This window comes from Balaenoptera borealis (genome assembly GCF_965194805.1).
Source record: "Balaenoptera borealis genome assembly, chromosome: 16".
Classification (NCBI taxonomy): domain Eukaryota; kingdom Metazoa; phylum Chordata; class Mammalia; order Artiodactyla; family Balaenopteridae; genus Balaenoptera; species Balaenoptera borealis.
In genome coordinates this window covers 78,512,658-78,530,449 of record NC_138872.1, presented here as the reverse complement: position 1 = coordinate 78,530,449, position 17,792 = coordinate 78,512,658, and the positions used below count along the sequence as shown (strand labels likewise).

General features: G+C 40.3%; 1 protein-coding gene across 11 annotated transcripts in view; it reads left to right on the top strand.

Annotated features, from left to right (window-relative positions):
- Positions 1–14,569, top strand: part of GTF2I (general transcription factor IIi) — a 143,479-nt gene extending 128,910 nt beyond the window's left edge. For all 11 annotated transcript variants that reach the window (XM_082358531.1, XM_082358524.1, XM_082358521.1 and 8 more), the window contains 15 exons: positions 500–683; positions 1,335–1,393; positions 1,852–1,926; positions 4,545–4,646; positions 5,250–5,315; positions 5,645–5,828; positions 7,110–7,168; positions 7,550–7,630; positions 8,048–8,131; positions 8,297–8,480; positions 9,552–9,580; positions 11,273–11,314; positions 12,114–12,155; positions 12,614–12,690; positions 13,422–14,569. In XM_082358531.1, coding sequence (XP_082214657.1) covers positions 500–683; positions 1,335–1,393; positions 1,852–1,926; positions 4,545–4,646; positions 5,250–5,315; positions 5,645–5,828; positions 7,110–7,168; positions 7,550–7,630; positions 8,048–8,131; positions 8,297–8,480; positions 9,552–9,580; positions 11,273–11,314; positions 12,114–12,155; positions 12,614–12,672 — 1,250 coding nt within the window. In that variant the 3' untranslated portion in view covers positions 12,673–12,690; positions 13,422–14,569. The remainder of the gene's footprint in view (positions 1–499; positions 684–1,334; positions 1,394–1,851; positions 1,927–4,544; positions 4,647–5,249; positions 5,316–5,644; positions 5,829–7,109; positions 7,169–7,549; positions 7,631–8,047; positions 8,132–8,296; positions 8,481–9,551; positions 9,581–11,272; positions 11,315–12,113; positions 12,156–12,613; positions 12,691–13,421) is intronic.
- Positions 14,570–17,792: the final 3,223 nt, after the last annotated feature.

Genomic DNA, 17,792 nt, shown 5'->3' with positions numbered 1-17,792 from the left:
ATCTTTTAAACAGCAAACTTGCACCTAGACGATAACACAAGGGCTGGATAGTTGCCATTTCGGTAGTATGGCAATGAAATGGCTGTAGTTCATTTCTGCCCAGAGCACGGAGACAGTTTTGATTAATTTATCCCTTTGATTTGAAGTGGTAAAATGTTCCTCTTATTTTTTAGGCTTCTTCTTCAATTTTACACAATATACTAAGCAAAATACCTATATCACTAAGTGGAAATCGCTAGATTGTTGGGAACTTTTGCACGACGTATTTGACAATGCCCAGATGTCAACTACACTTAGTATGGCGATCATTTGACAATATATACAGATAGCAAATCATTATGCTATACACTTGAAACTAATACATTATATGTTCATTATATCACAATTTAAAATATATATATATATATTAAAAACATAAACAGAGACTGCTGTCAGACAAAACTAAAAGACTGTCTGTAAAATTTTACCTTCCATAAGTTATGTTCTCTTACACTTTCAGCTCAAGCTCTTGGACTCACAGAGGCAGTAAAAGTACCGTACCCCGTGTTTGAATCGAACCCCGAGTTCCTTTATGTAGAAGGCTTGCCAGAAGGAATTCCCTTTCGAAGCCCTACCTGGTTTGGAATTCCACGACTTGAAAGGATTGTCCGTGGAAGTAATAAAATCAAGTTTGTTGTTAAAAAGTAAGTTCTCTTTGCCAATGTAGTCATTTCTGGAATTAGAACAATCAAGGCATATTTCTATTTAAATTTTTTTCTAGCTTCAGGTTACGGCTAAGGCTTTGAAGTCCACGATGGAAAGCGTAGCGTTGAGCTACAGTCCTGGCCTTCTCCGTTGCCTCCCATCCTTTAACTTGTCCTTGATTTTCTTCATCAGGACGAGGAGAGTTGTACCTGCCTCACATTGGTGGAGGTGAAGTTTGTTAAGAGATGCTGTGTTGTCTCTTACTATTGATAGATACTTGAGGGAAGGATGAAAGTGCTGATTTTTATGTGCTCTGTTATTCCTGGTTAAACTTATTGGCAACTGAATTTCAGTGATTAAGTTTCTCATTTATATGTCTGCAGAATTTCAGTAGTTGAAGAAACTAAACTAGTGATAGTTAATTTTCATTTTCATGAAAGAACTCATTTACTCTTCATAAAATCATTTAGCAGGTATTTGTAGGAAGGAAAAGTGAATTTTTTTGGTCCATAACGGTAGAAACTATTGTTACATTACAGAGTTATTTTGTGCTCGCCTTTATAAAAAAAACATTGGTCATCACAATTTTTACTAGCTGTGAAGACCAATATTATACTGGCTACTGTAATGTTTCTTGGTTTTCTCTCTAGACCTGAACTAGTTATTTCCTACTTGCCTCCTGGAATGGCTAGTAAAATAAACACTAAAGGTAAGAGATTATGTATACCTTCGTTATACTTCAGTGCGTTAAAACATACTGAGTTATTGGCAGATATCTTTTTGGGGCTTTCGGTTTGTTTCTTTGCTTTTTTATGGTATTTTATTTAATGAACCCCCCTCCTCCCTCTCTCTCTCTCTCTCTCTCTCTCTCTCTCTCTCTCTCTCTCTCTCCCTCTCTCCCCCTCTCCCCCTCCCTCCCTCCCTCCCTCCCTCCTCTCTGTCTCTTAAAAGTAAACATTTCATTGGCAGTTTCACGTTTGCAATCCTCCTTCATTCATGTTTCCACAGCTTTGTTGAGACTCATGTGGAGGATTACACTACCAGTTTAATTCTTCAGGTTTCTTTGAAAAGAGCCAAACTGTATGAATTTTAATACTCTGCTTTTATAAAGCATCTCCTTCTGGATTTTTTACAATATGCAAAAGAAATTGTATGCTTACTTTACAGCTTTGCAGTCCCCGAAAAGACCACGAAGCCCTGGGAGTAATTCAAAAGTTCCTGAAATTGAGGTCACTGTTGAAGGTGAGGTTGCTCTGTGGCCCGTTCCTGTCTGCTCTCCAATTCACTAGTTAATCTGTTGCTTCTTCACTTTACTATTTATATTTTTATGCAAATGAGTTTTTATAAAACTTGTTTTAGGTGCAGAACACTTAACTGCGATAAAGCTAGATTTCTTTTTTTTTTTTTTAATTTATTTATTTATTTTTGGCTCTGTTGCGTCTTCGTTGACTGCGTGTGGGCTTTCTCTAGTTGCAGCGAGCGGGGGCTACTCTTCATTGCGGTGCAGTGGCTTCTCTTGTTGCGGAGCGTGGGCTCTAGGCGCGCGGGCTTCAGTAGTTGTGGCACATGGGCTTAGTTGCTTCGGCGCATGTGGGATCATCCCGGACCAGGGCTTGAACCCGTGTCCCCTGCGTTGGCAGGCGGATTCTTAACCACTGCGCCACCAGGGTAGTCCGAAAGTTAGACTTCTAAATGTTTCTAATTAACAATTTCAATTACAAGGTGATATTTCTCCATAGCCTCGCCACCACTTGTTACTTTCTGCTTTTTAGGTAATATCCATCCTAATGGGTGTCCATTCCTTTTTATTGATGACTAGTATTTCATTGTGTGGATATACCATATTTTGTCTATTCATCAATTGATGGACATTGGTTTGTACTGCTTTTTGGCTATTTATGAGTAATGCTGCTCTGAACATTTGTGTACAAGGGCAGTGATGGGTTAATGAAAAATGATTTTGACCTGCCTTCAGATTAACAGAGAATCTCTTTCTGTTGTCTTACCCAAGCCACAGAGGACCTTGTCCCACAGTAGCTTTCTTTTGCTTAACCAGGGCTATAAATAGACCTCAAATTTAATTTATATTTGTTAAAATACCACAAAATAGTTGTTAGTGGTTTAACACTAACTAATTTGAGTAGTAAAGAGCTGTGTCCATGTTCAGGGACTTTTTGTCAAGAGTGTGATAGCAAGGAGGGACTTTTTTTTTCCCACCATACTAATGTTTTCGTTTAAATTATACTTCATGCTTGTAAATGGATTTTTTTATTACTTTAAAAATCAAATTTATTGAGTACACTTTATATGCGATAAAATGCACGCATTTTAATTGTACAGTTTGAGTTTTGAAAAATGTTTGTAGCACCGCTTTAGTCAATGGATAGAACATCTCCCTCACCCTGAAACGTCTCCCACACGCTCCTTGGCAGTCACTCGCTCACAGGCCAGGCCACAGGCAACCACTGATCCCCTTTTTGTCACCATGGAACACTTCTGCCTGTTGTAGAATTTCATATAAATGGAATCATGTTGTATCTTTTCTTTTTATGGTTGCCTTCTTTTGCTTAGCACAATGTTGTTAGATTTATACTTGCTGCATGTTTCAGTATTTCTTTTTATTGCTGAGTATTACTCCATTGCATGGATTCACCAGAATTAATTTATGCATTTGTCAGTGGGCATTTGGGTTTATTTCCTGTCTATGTCTAGTAAAGATGCTATATGAACATTTGTGTACAAAACATGGCATATGCTTTCCTTCTCTTGAATAGATATTTAGAGTGGAATTACTGGGTTTTTCACTTTCTAAGAAACAGTTTACCAAACTGATTGTATCGCTTTACACTTCTGCCAGGAATGTGTGAGAATTCCAGTTGCCACACGTCCTCACAGTACTTGATACCGTCATTCTTTTTATTTTAGCCGTTCTAGTGGGTGTGTAATGTCATTTCACTTAAGCATAAACCAGAATGACAGTTTATTGATTTTTGAATCAGAAGTAGATATTTCAGTCAGCTTAATTCTGTCAGGTGATCACAAGTCTCTTCCTGTCTTGCCCTGTTACTATTAAAAGGCTGCTTTATGAACATGGAGTATAAAAAGAGATGTTAGTTGAGTGATCTTGGTAGCCTGTTAAAGAAGTATGGTAGTAGGATATACTGAGTTCCTCTGTCTGGTTATTACACCTGCCAGGTCAACCAGGCTGCTAGATCCAGCTGGTCCAGAAATGCTTTGCTTTTATCACTTTGCTCTTTAAGGAAGCTGTGGGTTTTTTTTCGGGAGTTTGAAGTAATTAAAGATTAGCATGTTGAATCTTGATATTTTATTGGATTCTGCGGCCATTGTCAGGCTTTGAATGGAAAACAACTGATAACCCATGACATTGTTTCTGTATATTACTAAGAAGTCAAAGAGAGGATAACATATCTGTCAGTGTCAGCTAGAGAATCCAAAGGAAAGCTTCATATAGTGGAGATGAAATAGTTGTATCTAAAGTCGTGTTTATGTTCAAAGGCCGAAAGAAAAACATAAAGGCAAACGTAGGTAACCAGTGGCTTCAAAACGGCGTAATGAATCATTAAGTGAATTGAAAGTTCCTCAGATCAGCCAGAAAGCTAGATGTGTTTTGGGGGGAAATGCCTGATTATACGGATGGAAGTAGGAAAATGGATGGAGGTCTGTAAAACTGACAGCAGTGGCTATTTTCATTGCAGAGTGCTTGTATACACACTGAACTTAACTTTTCCAGCGCAGGTTGGACTTCAAGAGCGTGTCCTAGAGAAATCACGAGCAGGACGTAAGGATGATTGAATATATGTGCTGATTATGTTTCTTGTTTTTGTGTTTTTATTCTTTAGGCCCTAATAACAGCAACCCTCAAACCTCAGCTGTTCGAACCCCTACCCAGACTAATGGTTCTAATGTTCCCTTCAAGCCTCGAGGGAGAGAGTTTTCCTTTGGTAAATAAATACGTGTTATGTTTTTCTTTATTTCTTTATTTTAAATAAAAGGAGTTGGTAAAATATTTTACTAGTTGAATTGTTTTCTTGTTTTTATTTGGTGAGTTAGTATATATTAGCAGTTAAAGGCACAGATTATAGAGCCAGACTGAATTCAAATCTGGTGCCAGTACTTTATAATTCTGTGACCTTGAGCAGGCTGCTTAACCTCTCTGGGCCTCAGTTTCCTTATCTGTAAGTGGTGATAACATTACTTCCTGTTCCATAGGGTTATTAGGAAGATGATAAATACCAGATCATTTAAAGGGTAAAACTGTATCTGGCACGTAGTAGATACTGTAATTGTTTTGGGGGGGGGGGTATTTTGGTTTTCATTTGTTTTTTCATTTATTCATAGCCAACATATTAGTAATATAATAAAACAGTTAGATAATGCATCAGGATTAGAGTAGTTATCAAGACATGCCTGTGTTTAAAACCTATGTATTTTTTATTTTGTATTGCTTAAAGATGCACAATAAAAGATGAAGAAGTTCCTGCCATTGGATGTATACTAGTAACTATTACTAACATCTTAATCGCTCTTGTTTTTTTTATATGCAGAGGCCTGGAATGCCAAAATCACTGACCTAAAACAGAAAGTTGAAAATCTTTTCAATGAAAAATGTGGTAAGTTTATTTTGAAATACTATTATTAAAATATGAGGTAGCTTTATTATAAAGTAGAAAAATGTGAGCATGGTAAAATTGTTCAGCGTTTATATATTACTGTCATCAGAAGTGTGTGGGTTTTGCAGGCATGAATTTTATAATTTCCACATTTCTGAGCACCAAGAAATTGAAGAAATTTTTCTAAAATTAATGTGATTTTTTTAAAAAGAAAGGTTTTAGTAGCTGCACAATGTAATTTAAAATACGTTTTTTAAAAAGGTTTATTAGTTTTTTAAAAAGTTATAAATATGAGAACCAGTAAATGTGTTTTGTTTTTGTTCTTTTAGGTGAAGCTCTTGGCCTTAAACAAGCTGTGAAAGTGCCGTTTGCGTTATTTGAGTCTTTCCCTGAAGACTTTTACGTGGAAGGCTTACCCGAGGGTGTGCCATTCCGACGACCATCTACTTTTGGCATTCCAAGGCTGGAGAAGATACTCAGAAACAAAGCCAAAATTAAGTTCATCATTAAAAAGTAAGGAAATAAGATGAAACAAGATTGGCCATGAGTTGATACAGTTTGACGCTGGGAGATGGCACATGGATTCAACTTTGGAGCTCAGCCAAACTAACTTTAGGGTCAAAGAAGCTCTTTAAGCTGTACCTTTGTATATATTTTAAATTTTTTGTAACTGGTCAAAAGAGGGAGGGCTATGGCTTATCAGAGGGATAACAACTTGATTTTGTGAAGTCTGTGCACAGTGACATTTTTTTTTAAATATAAATTTATTATTTATTTATTTTTATTTTTGGCTGTGTTGGGTCTTCATTGTTGCGCGCGGGCTTTCTCTAGTTGCGGCGAGCAGGGGCTACTCGTCGTTGCAGTGCGCGGGCTTCTCATTGTGGTGGCTTCTGTTGTTGCAGAGCACGGGCTCTAGGTGTGCGGGCTTCAATAGTTCTGGCACGCGGGCTCTAGAGTGTAGGCTCAGTAGTTGTGGCGCACGGGCTTAGTTGCTCTGTGGCATGTGGGATCTTCCCGGACCAGGGCTGGCACCCGTGTCCCCTGCACTGGCAGGTGGATTCCTAACCACTGCGCCACCAGGGAAGCCTCACAGTGATATCTTAATGGTTGATACTACTGGAGTCTAGGCAGTGGTTCAGTTTTATAAAGCCCTTTTATTTCTCCAGCTTCCAGAAGATTTTAAATTTCTCTCCTGTTTGCTTGGAAATCTGTGAATTATGCCAGCACAATTGAAGTAAATGGAAATAATTAGAGTTAACAAAATACATTTGAAATGGATTGAAAGGAATTTTAGGTTTTATTTATTAAAGGTTACTTCTGAGTTCCCTAAGGATGCCGTCAAATAATCAAAGCTGACATTGCCAACCAGAGTGGCCTCCCTCTGTACCTTCAGCCAGGTCTGTAGAGGCTGAGGCCCCTGCTTCTGCTCCCTAAGAGAGACAGTCTCTTGTGTTCAGGTTTTTACAGCCTTGCTTCTGTTTCCATGCTACCTGTACTCGGGTCTCTTCCTGTTTCCTTCTCCAGTCTAGCATCGACTCTTTCCAGGATATATTGAAACCACAGGAAGAAGCTGTTTATACTAGATGGGGCTGGGGTGGATGTTAAAATCACAAATATGATTAGTCTTTATATGTGTGTGTTCCTTTAGAGATCCATGTTACGTCTGTTCTTCCATTACTAAGAATGTGTATTTATAGAAAGTTACTGGCTTTTTAAATCTCTTACTTGTTTAATTTTTAATGTTTTACTATTGGAATGTTAGCCCAAAAGTTCTTTCTCTTTTCTTGTTCTTAGGCCTGAAATGTTTGAGACGGCAATTAAGGAGAGCACCTCCTCCTCGAAGAGCCCTCCAAGTAAGTAAGCATGTGCTACAGAAAACATGCTGTTAGACACTTACTTTGCAGCACTAATTTAGAAAATTGTTGAAAGAGTGGCTGCTGAGATAAAACCAGGAAAGCTCATTCAAGGTTGGGGTTTGGACTAGTTTACAATTTTTAAGTTCTTTAATACCTAAGGATCTCCACATATCTGATGCTCTACGAAGCACCACAAGGAAGAGAAAAAAGTGAAAAATGTCTTTCAGGAAGCCTCATATCACAGAACAACAAAACATGTCATGAAAAGGAACAAAGTTGGGTTAAAATACTATCTTTTGTAGTCTGAACTGTAAGCACTTTATTAGGGAAGATTTAATTACATTTGTATATGTTCTAATCTCAAGTTTCTGTTTTAAGGGAAAATAAATTCATCGCCCAATGTTAATACTACTGCATCAGGTGTTGAAGATCTTAACATCATTCAGGTGACAATTCCAGGTATGATCTCTCTGCCTTAATCATAGTTTGTGGGGCTTCGTGGATGTTGAATACACTGCACATTGTGTGCTGTCCCCACCAGCCCCTGCAGAAGTTGTTAACCAAATACATCACCTTGTCAGTTTATCGCTGAACAGCTCTTGGCAGTTACTAGACTCAGCATGAGCTAAAACCTGTAGGCTACCCAGATGCCTAGTGTGTTGTTTAAAAAATTTGTATAAGACAGCAAGCAAAAAGCTCTTCATAACTGCAACATTGTCAGTTTGGTGTTATTATTAAATTGGTTAAATCATTTCAATCTTGATTCGTTTTTTAAAACATTCCAAAAACATAAAGTGGAGTTACATAAAGCACCTAAAAATTTATCTGGTATTAAAATTGCATTATTAAGTTACAACTTTCTCTTAACCTTTTTAGACGATGATAATGAAAGACTGTCAAAAGTTGAAAAAGCTAGACAGCTAAGAGAACAAGTTAATGACCTCTTCAGTCGAAAATTTGGTAAGTTTTGCATTTGCATAGTATAGCTTGCAGTAAGCAAGGAAATTTTGTCTCAGTAAGATCTTAAAAGTAAATTATGCTCAGGTAGTTTTAATCTGTGCTTTTACAACACTCAACTAAGGTGCTAGGTTCATCTGTGCTTTTATGCCGTTTGTCTTGCTATAGGTGAAGCCATTGGTATGGGTTTCCCTGTGAAAGTTCCCTACAGGAAAATCACAATTAACCCTGGCTGTGTGGTGGTTGATGGCATGCCTCCTGGAGTGTCATTCAAAGCCCCCAGCTATCTGGAAATCAGCTCCATGAGAAGGATCTTAGATTCTGCTGAGTTCATTAAATTCACAGTCATTAGGTACGTGAGAGTTCCTTGCTTGGTCATAAGAATGAACCTGCAGATCATTGAGGCTGAGTCATCTTCCAAAATGTAGTCATATGTAGTACGTTTACCGTGTAATGAAATGAACTATAATGAAATTCTTTAGTACTGTACTATTAGATTCTTTCCTCCTTGTGCTGACTCAGTTCTCTGGTTTTTAAGGCAGGGGATTGTTAGCACACCATGGCCTGTGGACCAGCTCCAGCCTGCCATCTGCTTTTATTTTAGTTTTATGTCTTATTATAACCCAGTCACATCTGTTTGTTTACATATCATCTGTGGCTGCTTTCATATTGCAGTGGTAAAATTAAGTAGTTGGGACAGAGACAGTGTGGTCTACAAAGCTGGAAATATTTACTGTCTGGCCCTTTACAGAAAAATGTTGCCAGCCTCTGCCTCAGGCATCTCTTCACAGGCTTTGGATCAGACAGGGATTCAATACTAAGTCACTTCTGTTTCCTTGTCTGTCCAGTGAGATTGTAGTTGTTTCCTTTGAGAGTGTTAGCTCCTTATCCACAGAGTAGGAATGATGGTTACACCTGCCCTCTAACAGCATTGTGAGAATTACAGTCTTTGATGTGTGCTTGTCACAGTAAGTCTTACGGTATCCTTTTGTCATCCACCTAAGCAGAAGTCCCAAGTGCCCTTCACTCTTTTCTTCCACCTCCCCAAACTTAGCTGTTACTAAATACACCCATTCATTGTCAAGTTCCCACTGTCTGCATAGGACCAACACTCAGAAATAGCTAATGTATTACCTTCCCAAGGCTTTTTCCTCATTTCACTAAAATTTCTCTATTCCCTTTGCATTGTTCCTATTTTTTTCCCACCGTCTTGGTGTAGCATTTTCTAATAATGTGCCATATTAGTTATTCGTATATCTGTCTGTCTATAGATTAAAAAGTATAAGATTAAACAGTAGTGGACAGCTTTTCTCATTCTAGCACGTAAGTGACATGGGCTAAATATTAGTTGAATAAACTGAATATACGTGTAAACTCTTGTAGAGTAGAAAAAAAAACTTGTACAATTTGTTTCTCTCTTTAGACCATTTCCAGGACTTGTGATTAATAACCGTGAGTATTTCTTGAAGTCTTTTTGGTTTTTCTCTTTTCTGGGATGTGAGGAGGGGGTGGGGGTGTGTGTGTGTGTGTGTGCACTTGCACGTACACTTACCTGAGAGTGTAACATTTTATTATTTCACCTACAGCAGTAATCATTCAAAGTCGTCGTTTTAGCCCTCAGTGTGTGAGGCACCAGGCACTTTCTAGACGTAAAATTGGGCGAGTTGCTTCGCCTTTTTAAATCTCAGTTTACTTACTAGGAAAATGGTAATGATATTAGTACCCATTTTGGGAGTTTTAGAGCATTTTAATTGACACATTATGTGTCAGGCCTCTAAAACAGGGACCAGCAAGCTGCGGCCCGTGTCAATAAAGTTTTATTACAGCACTGCCAGGCCCATTTGCTCATGGCAAACTGGACTGACCTGCAAAGCCTGAAATACTTACTGCCTCTTTGTAATCAAGTTCGTTGACCCCTGACCTAGTATGTGCTCAGTAAGCAAAATCTATATTTGTTACTGTCTTTACTACTACTGTTATTACTTTCACTACTAGTTTGTAATTACTGGGCTGGAAAAAGTAAGTCTTTTCATGTGATTTAGCTACTTCTGTTAATATTTAGGCCTAGTGTCTGGCAGCCACTGGGCCCTCAGACACTGTTATATGAACAAGTGTAAGTGTTCTTCCAGTTCCCTGATGTTCGTATCATTTTAAACAGTGTTTTTTTAGCAAAACTTAATTATGCTAGTATGTTTTATGTTCTTCTGTTAACTTTATTGTTAAAAAATTTCAAAAGTGAGAATTATCCTTAACTAATAGCATTAGCATTTTCAGTCTTTTTTTCCAACTGGTATTATTCCAACTCTTTAAAATCCATCTGTATTGAGTATTCAATTGTATACTTTGTTGGGAAAGCATTCAGGAGTTTTCAGTGGTCAATGAGCAGCTGAGCCTCGTGAGTTGCTGGTTTGCCCCCTGAGCTGAGAAATTGGGCCGCTCTTGTGCCTGACCCCACCCCCCTGCTCTGCTTCACACTACTGTTGCTGTTCTGTGGCCACCACTCCTTCAGTGTCACGGATTTGGTTATGTCTCTTCTGCCTCCAAGTTTCGAGTTTCACTTTATCACAAAATATATTTATTTGCTTTTTCCCCCAAGCCATGAGTTCTTTTTTTGTAGAATCTGTTTTTATTATACTATCTTGGCCAAGTATGTTAGTATCTGGGGATGTCAGTAATGAATGAAAGAGAAGTAAACCTTGCTTCATAGATTTTCAGTCATCTTTGGCATTCAGCTTTAACTACACCCGGGAACTTTGTCATTTAAAGAAACCCCATGATAAGGTGTGGGGGTTTTTTGGGGGAAAAAAATTTATTGATCCCAATTCATCTACCTTCTGTGTAATTTTTAATATCAGAAGACACTGTATTTTATGCCTCCCTGCTCCTTTACCTTATGTTTAAAATGTTCAGTTTTGTTCTTCTCCTTGTGCAGTAGTCTATTATAGAATTTTATGGTAATTACTATGAATTAGTTACTTTGATGGGACATACTAGAATTTTTAATATTTGTTCTTGTCATAAGGAAAATAGTGCCTGTTATAGCGAAGTTGGAGCATCAGATTAGAGAATGTATGTAAAAAATGCTTTTCAAATGTAACAACATATCATTAAATTATTACTTAAATGAATCTGCTTTCTTTTCAGAGTTGGTTGATCAGAGTGAGTCCGAAAGCCCAGTGATCCAAGGTAAATTAAGCATGGTAAAATATAGAAGTATTCCTACTTAGTCAATAAAACAGGTCACATAAATTGTGTGGCCTCACATGCTTACGTTTACCTGACTTCAAGGAAAGTTAATTCCACAGCACACACGTACACACATACGCACACACTCGTGCACATGCAGACTTGTTTGCTTGGATTCCTTTGTCTGAAAGCCTATATAAGCTCAAGCCATAGGTCCTCATTGAGAACTGGACCACATGCCATTTGTTCCCACCGTCCCAGGTCAGGAACCCTGAGACCAGTGGCGAAGAATGCAGTTGTGGGGTGATGGGGGGAGAATGTTGTTTTTTAACTTGGCTTCTTATGCCACTTGTTTCCAATGGTTGCTATAAACCAAAATTATGTTGGGTGGAAACGCATGCATTGTAGTTTAAAAAATTCCTTAGAAACAAAGTGTTTAGGCCAGCTGTGTGATTCATTGAAAGTAACGAAAGGCTTTGATTAAAAGGGAACCCACAGAAGAAAGGGGAAAAAGACAGAGAGAAAGAAACTCCTACTTTCATGTTAGAGCTATGTTAATTAAGATTGTTATTTAAGATTTCGATTGTGTATGCAAATTTAACAGGTTTCAGAAAAGCAGGTTTTTGAGAGTCTGGTTGAGTGACAGTGTATTTAATCCCAAGAATCTGTGGCTGCTGTCTCACCTAGACCTGGGCTTTGTGTACAACGTCTAGAGAGCTTTCTCCCTCTAGGCTCTTTAAATAACTGAAAGCAACTTTTGAAAAATGTTAAAGTAAAATCTTCATGTATTTCTCTTCAGAATCAGCCGAGCCAAGCCAGTTGGAGGTTCCTGCAACAGAAGGTAAAAAGAGTAGTCTGGTTGTCAAAAATTAAGTGCCAAAGACAAAGGATTAATTGTGTTTTTAAAGCTGTTTAACTGGACCTGTGTGGTTGTTTTGTTTCTGGGTGAACTGGATTTGTAGTTTATGCCCAGAAACATTGTGTTTAGAGATGACTCATGGGTTCTTTTCCTCCATTTTCCCCAAATGACTCTTAATGAATTCTGAAATAGTTGAATGACTGCTGTATAACCTAGATATAGCTAGTGTGGGTCCTTTACATGCATAATTAATGTTTGTTACTTTGAAAATCTAAGTAACAAAATTTAGAACTTACTGCTAGAGAACAGTCTTATCATTTTTAGTATCTTATAATTCCTGTTAAGTCATTGTAATGATAGTTTGGTATGAGTAGATTTATAATTGAACAGATTTGCATTAATAGTGCAGTTAATCGGTTCCCTTTTGTTTTACTTGATAGAAATAAAGGAGACTGATGGAAGCTCTCAAATCAAGCAAGAACCAGACCCTACGTGGTAGACCTCTTCCCTCCTTAGGGTAAATCACCTTCTGTGTCCAGGGTGCCATGTGGTATCTATCTGAACCCACCTGCATATTCATAAGCTAAAGTGTCTTCCCTGCTTCAGCCATAAATGGTGGCCCCGCCTTCAGGGCACGTGAGGACAAAGTATAAGCATACTGGGTGGTTTGAGCTAGAAGATTCAAGCAGAGAGATTTTCCTTGGATCAATATATGTCAGGCAAAGATGGTAAAGCGCTTTGCCTCCAATGGAAGATGTTTTGTTTCTAATCTATAGGTTAAATCTTGTCCTTGCCATTGGAGTTCACTGTGAGCCAGTATCAACAGACTGACTTTTTTTCCCTAATCATAATAACAGTATTTGCAGAGTCCGGCTGAGCTCCACGATCCATTGTGCATCTTGCATAATTAAGTTACAAGCCTGATCCAGTTATTCCAAACATCTTAAACTTGGCCAGGTTACTACCCAGGAGGGGCAGCTCTAGACCAGGAGTCAGTGAAACTTGGTTTTCATGTCGTATTGAACCACACTAAGCCCCAGCTGTTGAATGTTTTCATGATAGTTAGAGGATACAGTTAGCTCTCATCTGTACCTGACACTCCAGAGACTTTTTTTTGGTCGTGGAATTGGCCATGTACTGTCAGTCCATGGATTTACGTGGTAATTAAGTTGAGATATTAGTGAATCATAAATCCCTATAATCAGATTAACCTGTTTTCTTGCTTGTCTGTTTTCTCTCCTATTTTAGCTTAAAGTATCAGTGGGTGAGAAGAGCTTTTCGGACCTGTTACTGCCCCAAGCTGTGTAATATACTTGTATAACAGAAATACCTTCTATACAAACCTTTTTTTCTACTTTTAGATAGAAATGTCTACTTTTTCAGCAGTTCTGTGAATTGAATTAAAGAGCAGAGTGACTGTAGATTTGGAATGGCTGGTTTCCTTTGGAATGTATTATAAGGATTTTACAGCAGTGCTGGAAAAACGACAGGGAAAATGACAGGGATGAATCGCATCAGATTTTTTACGTATTCAGCAGAGCCTTCAGCTGTGGTGTTTGTCTCCCAATCAAGTGAAGATCTCTCCTACTGGAACATCTCAGCTTCTGCAGTGAAGAAAATACCTGTGATAGTTCAGCTCTTTAGTTTTTCTATTTGAAAAATCACTTAATTGATCCTTTTGTTCACGGTTCTCCTTAATGACTGAGTGAACAGTTAGTATCTGTATATTTGACTAAACCGTTTCCTAAGCTCTCTATCATGGTTCATATGTTTTTTATCGTAATTAAAAACCAACCATCTGGATCACCTAACAGCCAGTAAGAGGTCAGTATCTCAGCGTGTGGCTTATAGATGGAGTACAGAGAACCTCTTCCATCCACATTTACTTTTCATCCAAATAAAATGCATGGTGTACCAGAAGTTTCAGATCAGGTATAAGTGTTTGGGCAAGCTGAATGACACTAAAGCCTCACTATCATGTAACCCACTGTGGTGTGGAATTCTTTGGAACACTATTCCAGCTTGGATCAGACTCAAGGGGGTTTCATTGCCTTCGTTACTTTACAATTCTACTTGTAACATTGAGGCTCCAGCGTGGGGAGTGAGGGGTCAGTAAGCTGATTCGGCACCCTCTGATATTCTGCGCCATTTGTAGGAGAATCTTACATGTGTTGAGATTTCACAAACAGTAAGAGTTGTAAAATACCAGCTATATGAAAAGCTAGAGTATGTGATGGCATAGAGTTTTCATTAGCTTTATCACAATATTCACGATGGAGAATTATATTACATGGTAGCAGAAATAGGCATTTTTATGTGTTGCTTATATTTTACCTCAAATTAAATTGTAGATATAGGGTAATAAATAAAATCCATCCATGCCTTTCACACACTAATTCATTTCTTTCTAAGGTGTTTTCATGACTGTGTGGGGAACCCCGGGGTGGCTCGGCGGTAGGCGGAATGCAAGGCGAGGTTAGGTGGGCACGGTCCGGAGGCTCAGCTCCTTGTCAGGACACCACTGCTCACGGTGTGTCTGAGACCACTGTGCCTCTGGGCTGAGCTGGGGCTGGAGCCCCCAGCTTTGTATCTGTGACATGCCAACCGTATGCATCATACGCGTGATGTTGGAGGTCAGACTCCCTCCCCCTCCCCCATGAAAACCACACACTGGCTCCAGGTCTTCTCTGTCCTCTCCACCATCACCCTCTGCCTCTCCTTTACCCTTACAAGTGTGACCTCAGGGAAAGCCAGACTGGTTTGTTCCTAACTTACCAACCGACATTAGGAGGAGACAGCTGCTGCAGTAGAATCTCAGGGTTCCTTTACTGTGTTCTTAAGGTGTACACAACCTTGCTGCCTCCACCCACGCTTCCCATCCCAGCCACTGGAGAACCGTAGTCATCCAAAGGCTGCTTTTAAAAGGAGTTAAGCTTGTACACATACTCTTTAACAAAAAGTTTGTGGGAGCACAGACTTACAAAGAGATCTGTTTCCCAGTGTAAGTGTATACATCCAGTATGAAAATTCTGTATATATGCATACACACGTCTTTTGTTTTTATATATACTATTAGAAAGCTGCTTTTTTTTTTTTTTTTTTTTTTAAATATAAAGTTACTTAACGTCTAACAAGTGCATCCGTTTCTGTCCTGTGGACAACAGCACAGGACCAGTGCTGCGTCCTCCTCGTGGTGATACCCAAAAGGTTTAAGAATGCTGTCCTGTCCCATTCTGCCTCTCCTCTAAACAGGCTTACTGGTTCCCTTAAGAAATGTGGAACCTCAGGCAAGGGGTGCTGTTGCTGCATCTGTCTTTGAGTGGAAGAGCCTGGAGGTGGAATAAGTCACTTTTATTTCTTAACTCACTGTCGTTTTAACACACCTCATTAACTCTCTGCTTCCCACAGTCGGGTGTCTCAGTAAAGCCTTCCATAGGACAGCATTGTTTCCTGGTGAGGTGACTGCCTTAGCAATTTGCCTCCTTACCTGCGATGGTCAGATTAGCCCTGGTTTCAGCACCATGGGCTTGTTTAAAAATGGCTGGAGTGTCGCTCTGGCTTGCTCATTCAGAGCCCGGGAACCGTCTACAAGACAAGCCTTCCACCGCCTGTGTTAGTGAACAGGTGGTGCATTCAGAAATGAGGCAGTTGATAAATAACGTGATTCTTCAGGGGGTGAGGGGTGTTAAAACTTGGCCACCAAGGTCTTCATTAGATCAGTAAGGACCGGACTGAAAAACAAACGACAGTTCACATAGGTCTCATCAGTAATTCTAATGTGTTTCTGGAACACGTCCTGATTCCATGATAGTTGATGGTTAAACCTTATTTTACCAGGAAATGCAGCAGAATGACTGGGAACATAGGCCTTGTGAGCAAATCCAACCTCTGCTTCTGGACAGCTGTTATCTTAAGTAAATTTCCGACAGAAAAACGCTAGAACCAAAGAAATGTGTCCATCGCAGGATTGTATGAGTTAAACCCCGTTTGGTGGAGTTGGGCCAAGTGCTAACGACCCCGTGCCCAGCTCTGGGCCTTGGGTGGCGGGGAGAGCCGAGCCCTGTTCATGGGGCAGCCTCTGCCCTCGGGCAGGTGGCAGAGCTGCTGTGGCCACGGCTGTCGGCAGTGCTGAGAGAAGTCTCTGCATTTGCCCAGCCTGCCACCGCTCAGACTGTGCAGGGCACGTAAGCCTACCCTGTGGAGCAGTCAGCACGTCCTAAGAGACCTTTTTATCTTTTCATTGATCTGAATCATCTGTGATGCAGGAAGTGAGGTTAGGCTTATTCACTGTGCATTCACGCCCTATGCCCAGGTCACCTTGGGACTTGAGAGATGAGGAAATAAAGACAAGAAATCAGGTCACTGGCACAGTCTTACCTCCGAGACTGAGGGGACGAGACTGGGCCCGGGTCTGTAGCGCCCAATGTCGCCAGGACAGAGCTGCCTACTCTGGCAGGCAGCCAGTGCCCCTTTGAAGCAGGCTGGCTCTGTGAGCATCCTCTAGCTTCATTTCTGCCTTTTCTCTTTCCTCCCCACCAGGAACCGGAAAGGTCCGTTGGAGAGGGAGATTGAGAGACCAGACCTCTCCAGTTTCCACACCCCAAGCCCCAGTCTAAATAAACTCAAGATCCTGGTTGGCTTAACCATTAGCGGACAGGTAACTGTCACAGTCTGGTCTCACCTTGCTAAGTGGAAGCCCCACTTTCTGGACTATGTATTTTGAAAGACGTGGTGGTCTCCCAGGGATGCCTCGGTTTCCCTATGATAGGGGAGAAGAGGGAGATGGGATCTGGGGAACTGAGGCCGTCTCTGAGGTCCCTGTTTACTCAGCCCCAAGCCCAGTAGGATGAGCACAAGCGGGGCTGTGTAGCCTTCTGGTTAGACCCCGTAGAGTTGCTCTCCAACCTCTGCAGTTTGGGTTCCGTTTTACTCCACTACCTACTAAAGGGATGGTTAGCTTTCTGTACTTCCCCTCATGGCTGCCAACTTTCTTGGCTCAAAAGGCAGATACGAAAGCGGCTTGTAGCAGGTTGTTGAAATCACAAGTTCCTCAGGGTATGGTGGCCCGTTGACAAGTCACAGTGGGTGGGCCTAGCTGCTGCTCCAGAGGGGTTTTGTAACCCCGGGTACTGGGTGAAAAACAGCAAAGCCCCTTGTCTTCCCAGCTCCCCTACTCTGGTCAACAGTGGTCTTGTGTGTCACCTCCCTCCTGTCCTGTCCTACCCTCGACCCCCCGTACCTTGTGGTTTTATTTTGAGGAAGTATCAGGAAAGGTAGCACTGAAAACAAGCTATGATACAATGCCCATTTGTAACAGTGTTTCCTGCCCGGTTTCCTTCTCAGAAGCCAGAGCAGGTGGTTGATGGGCCTTTTGTAGCATCAACTTCATGCATGATCTCAGGATGCCTGTTTAAAACCCACAGTGCCTCAAGTTGTAGAAAGCAATAATGACCCTCACCAAAAACCACGTGCTTGGCAGTGCCTGGGTGAACCTAGTGAGAACTGTTCCCGCTTGTTTTCAGTAAACGAGTAGCCCCGACTCGTTTACTGAACGAGCCCCAACCAGAGGCAGCAGAAGAGAAAGCCCACCTCCAAGGCTCCTAAGAAGATTCAGATAAA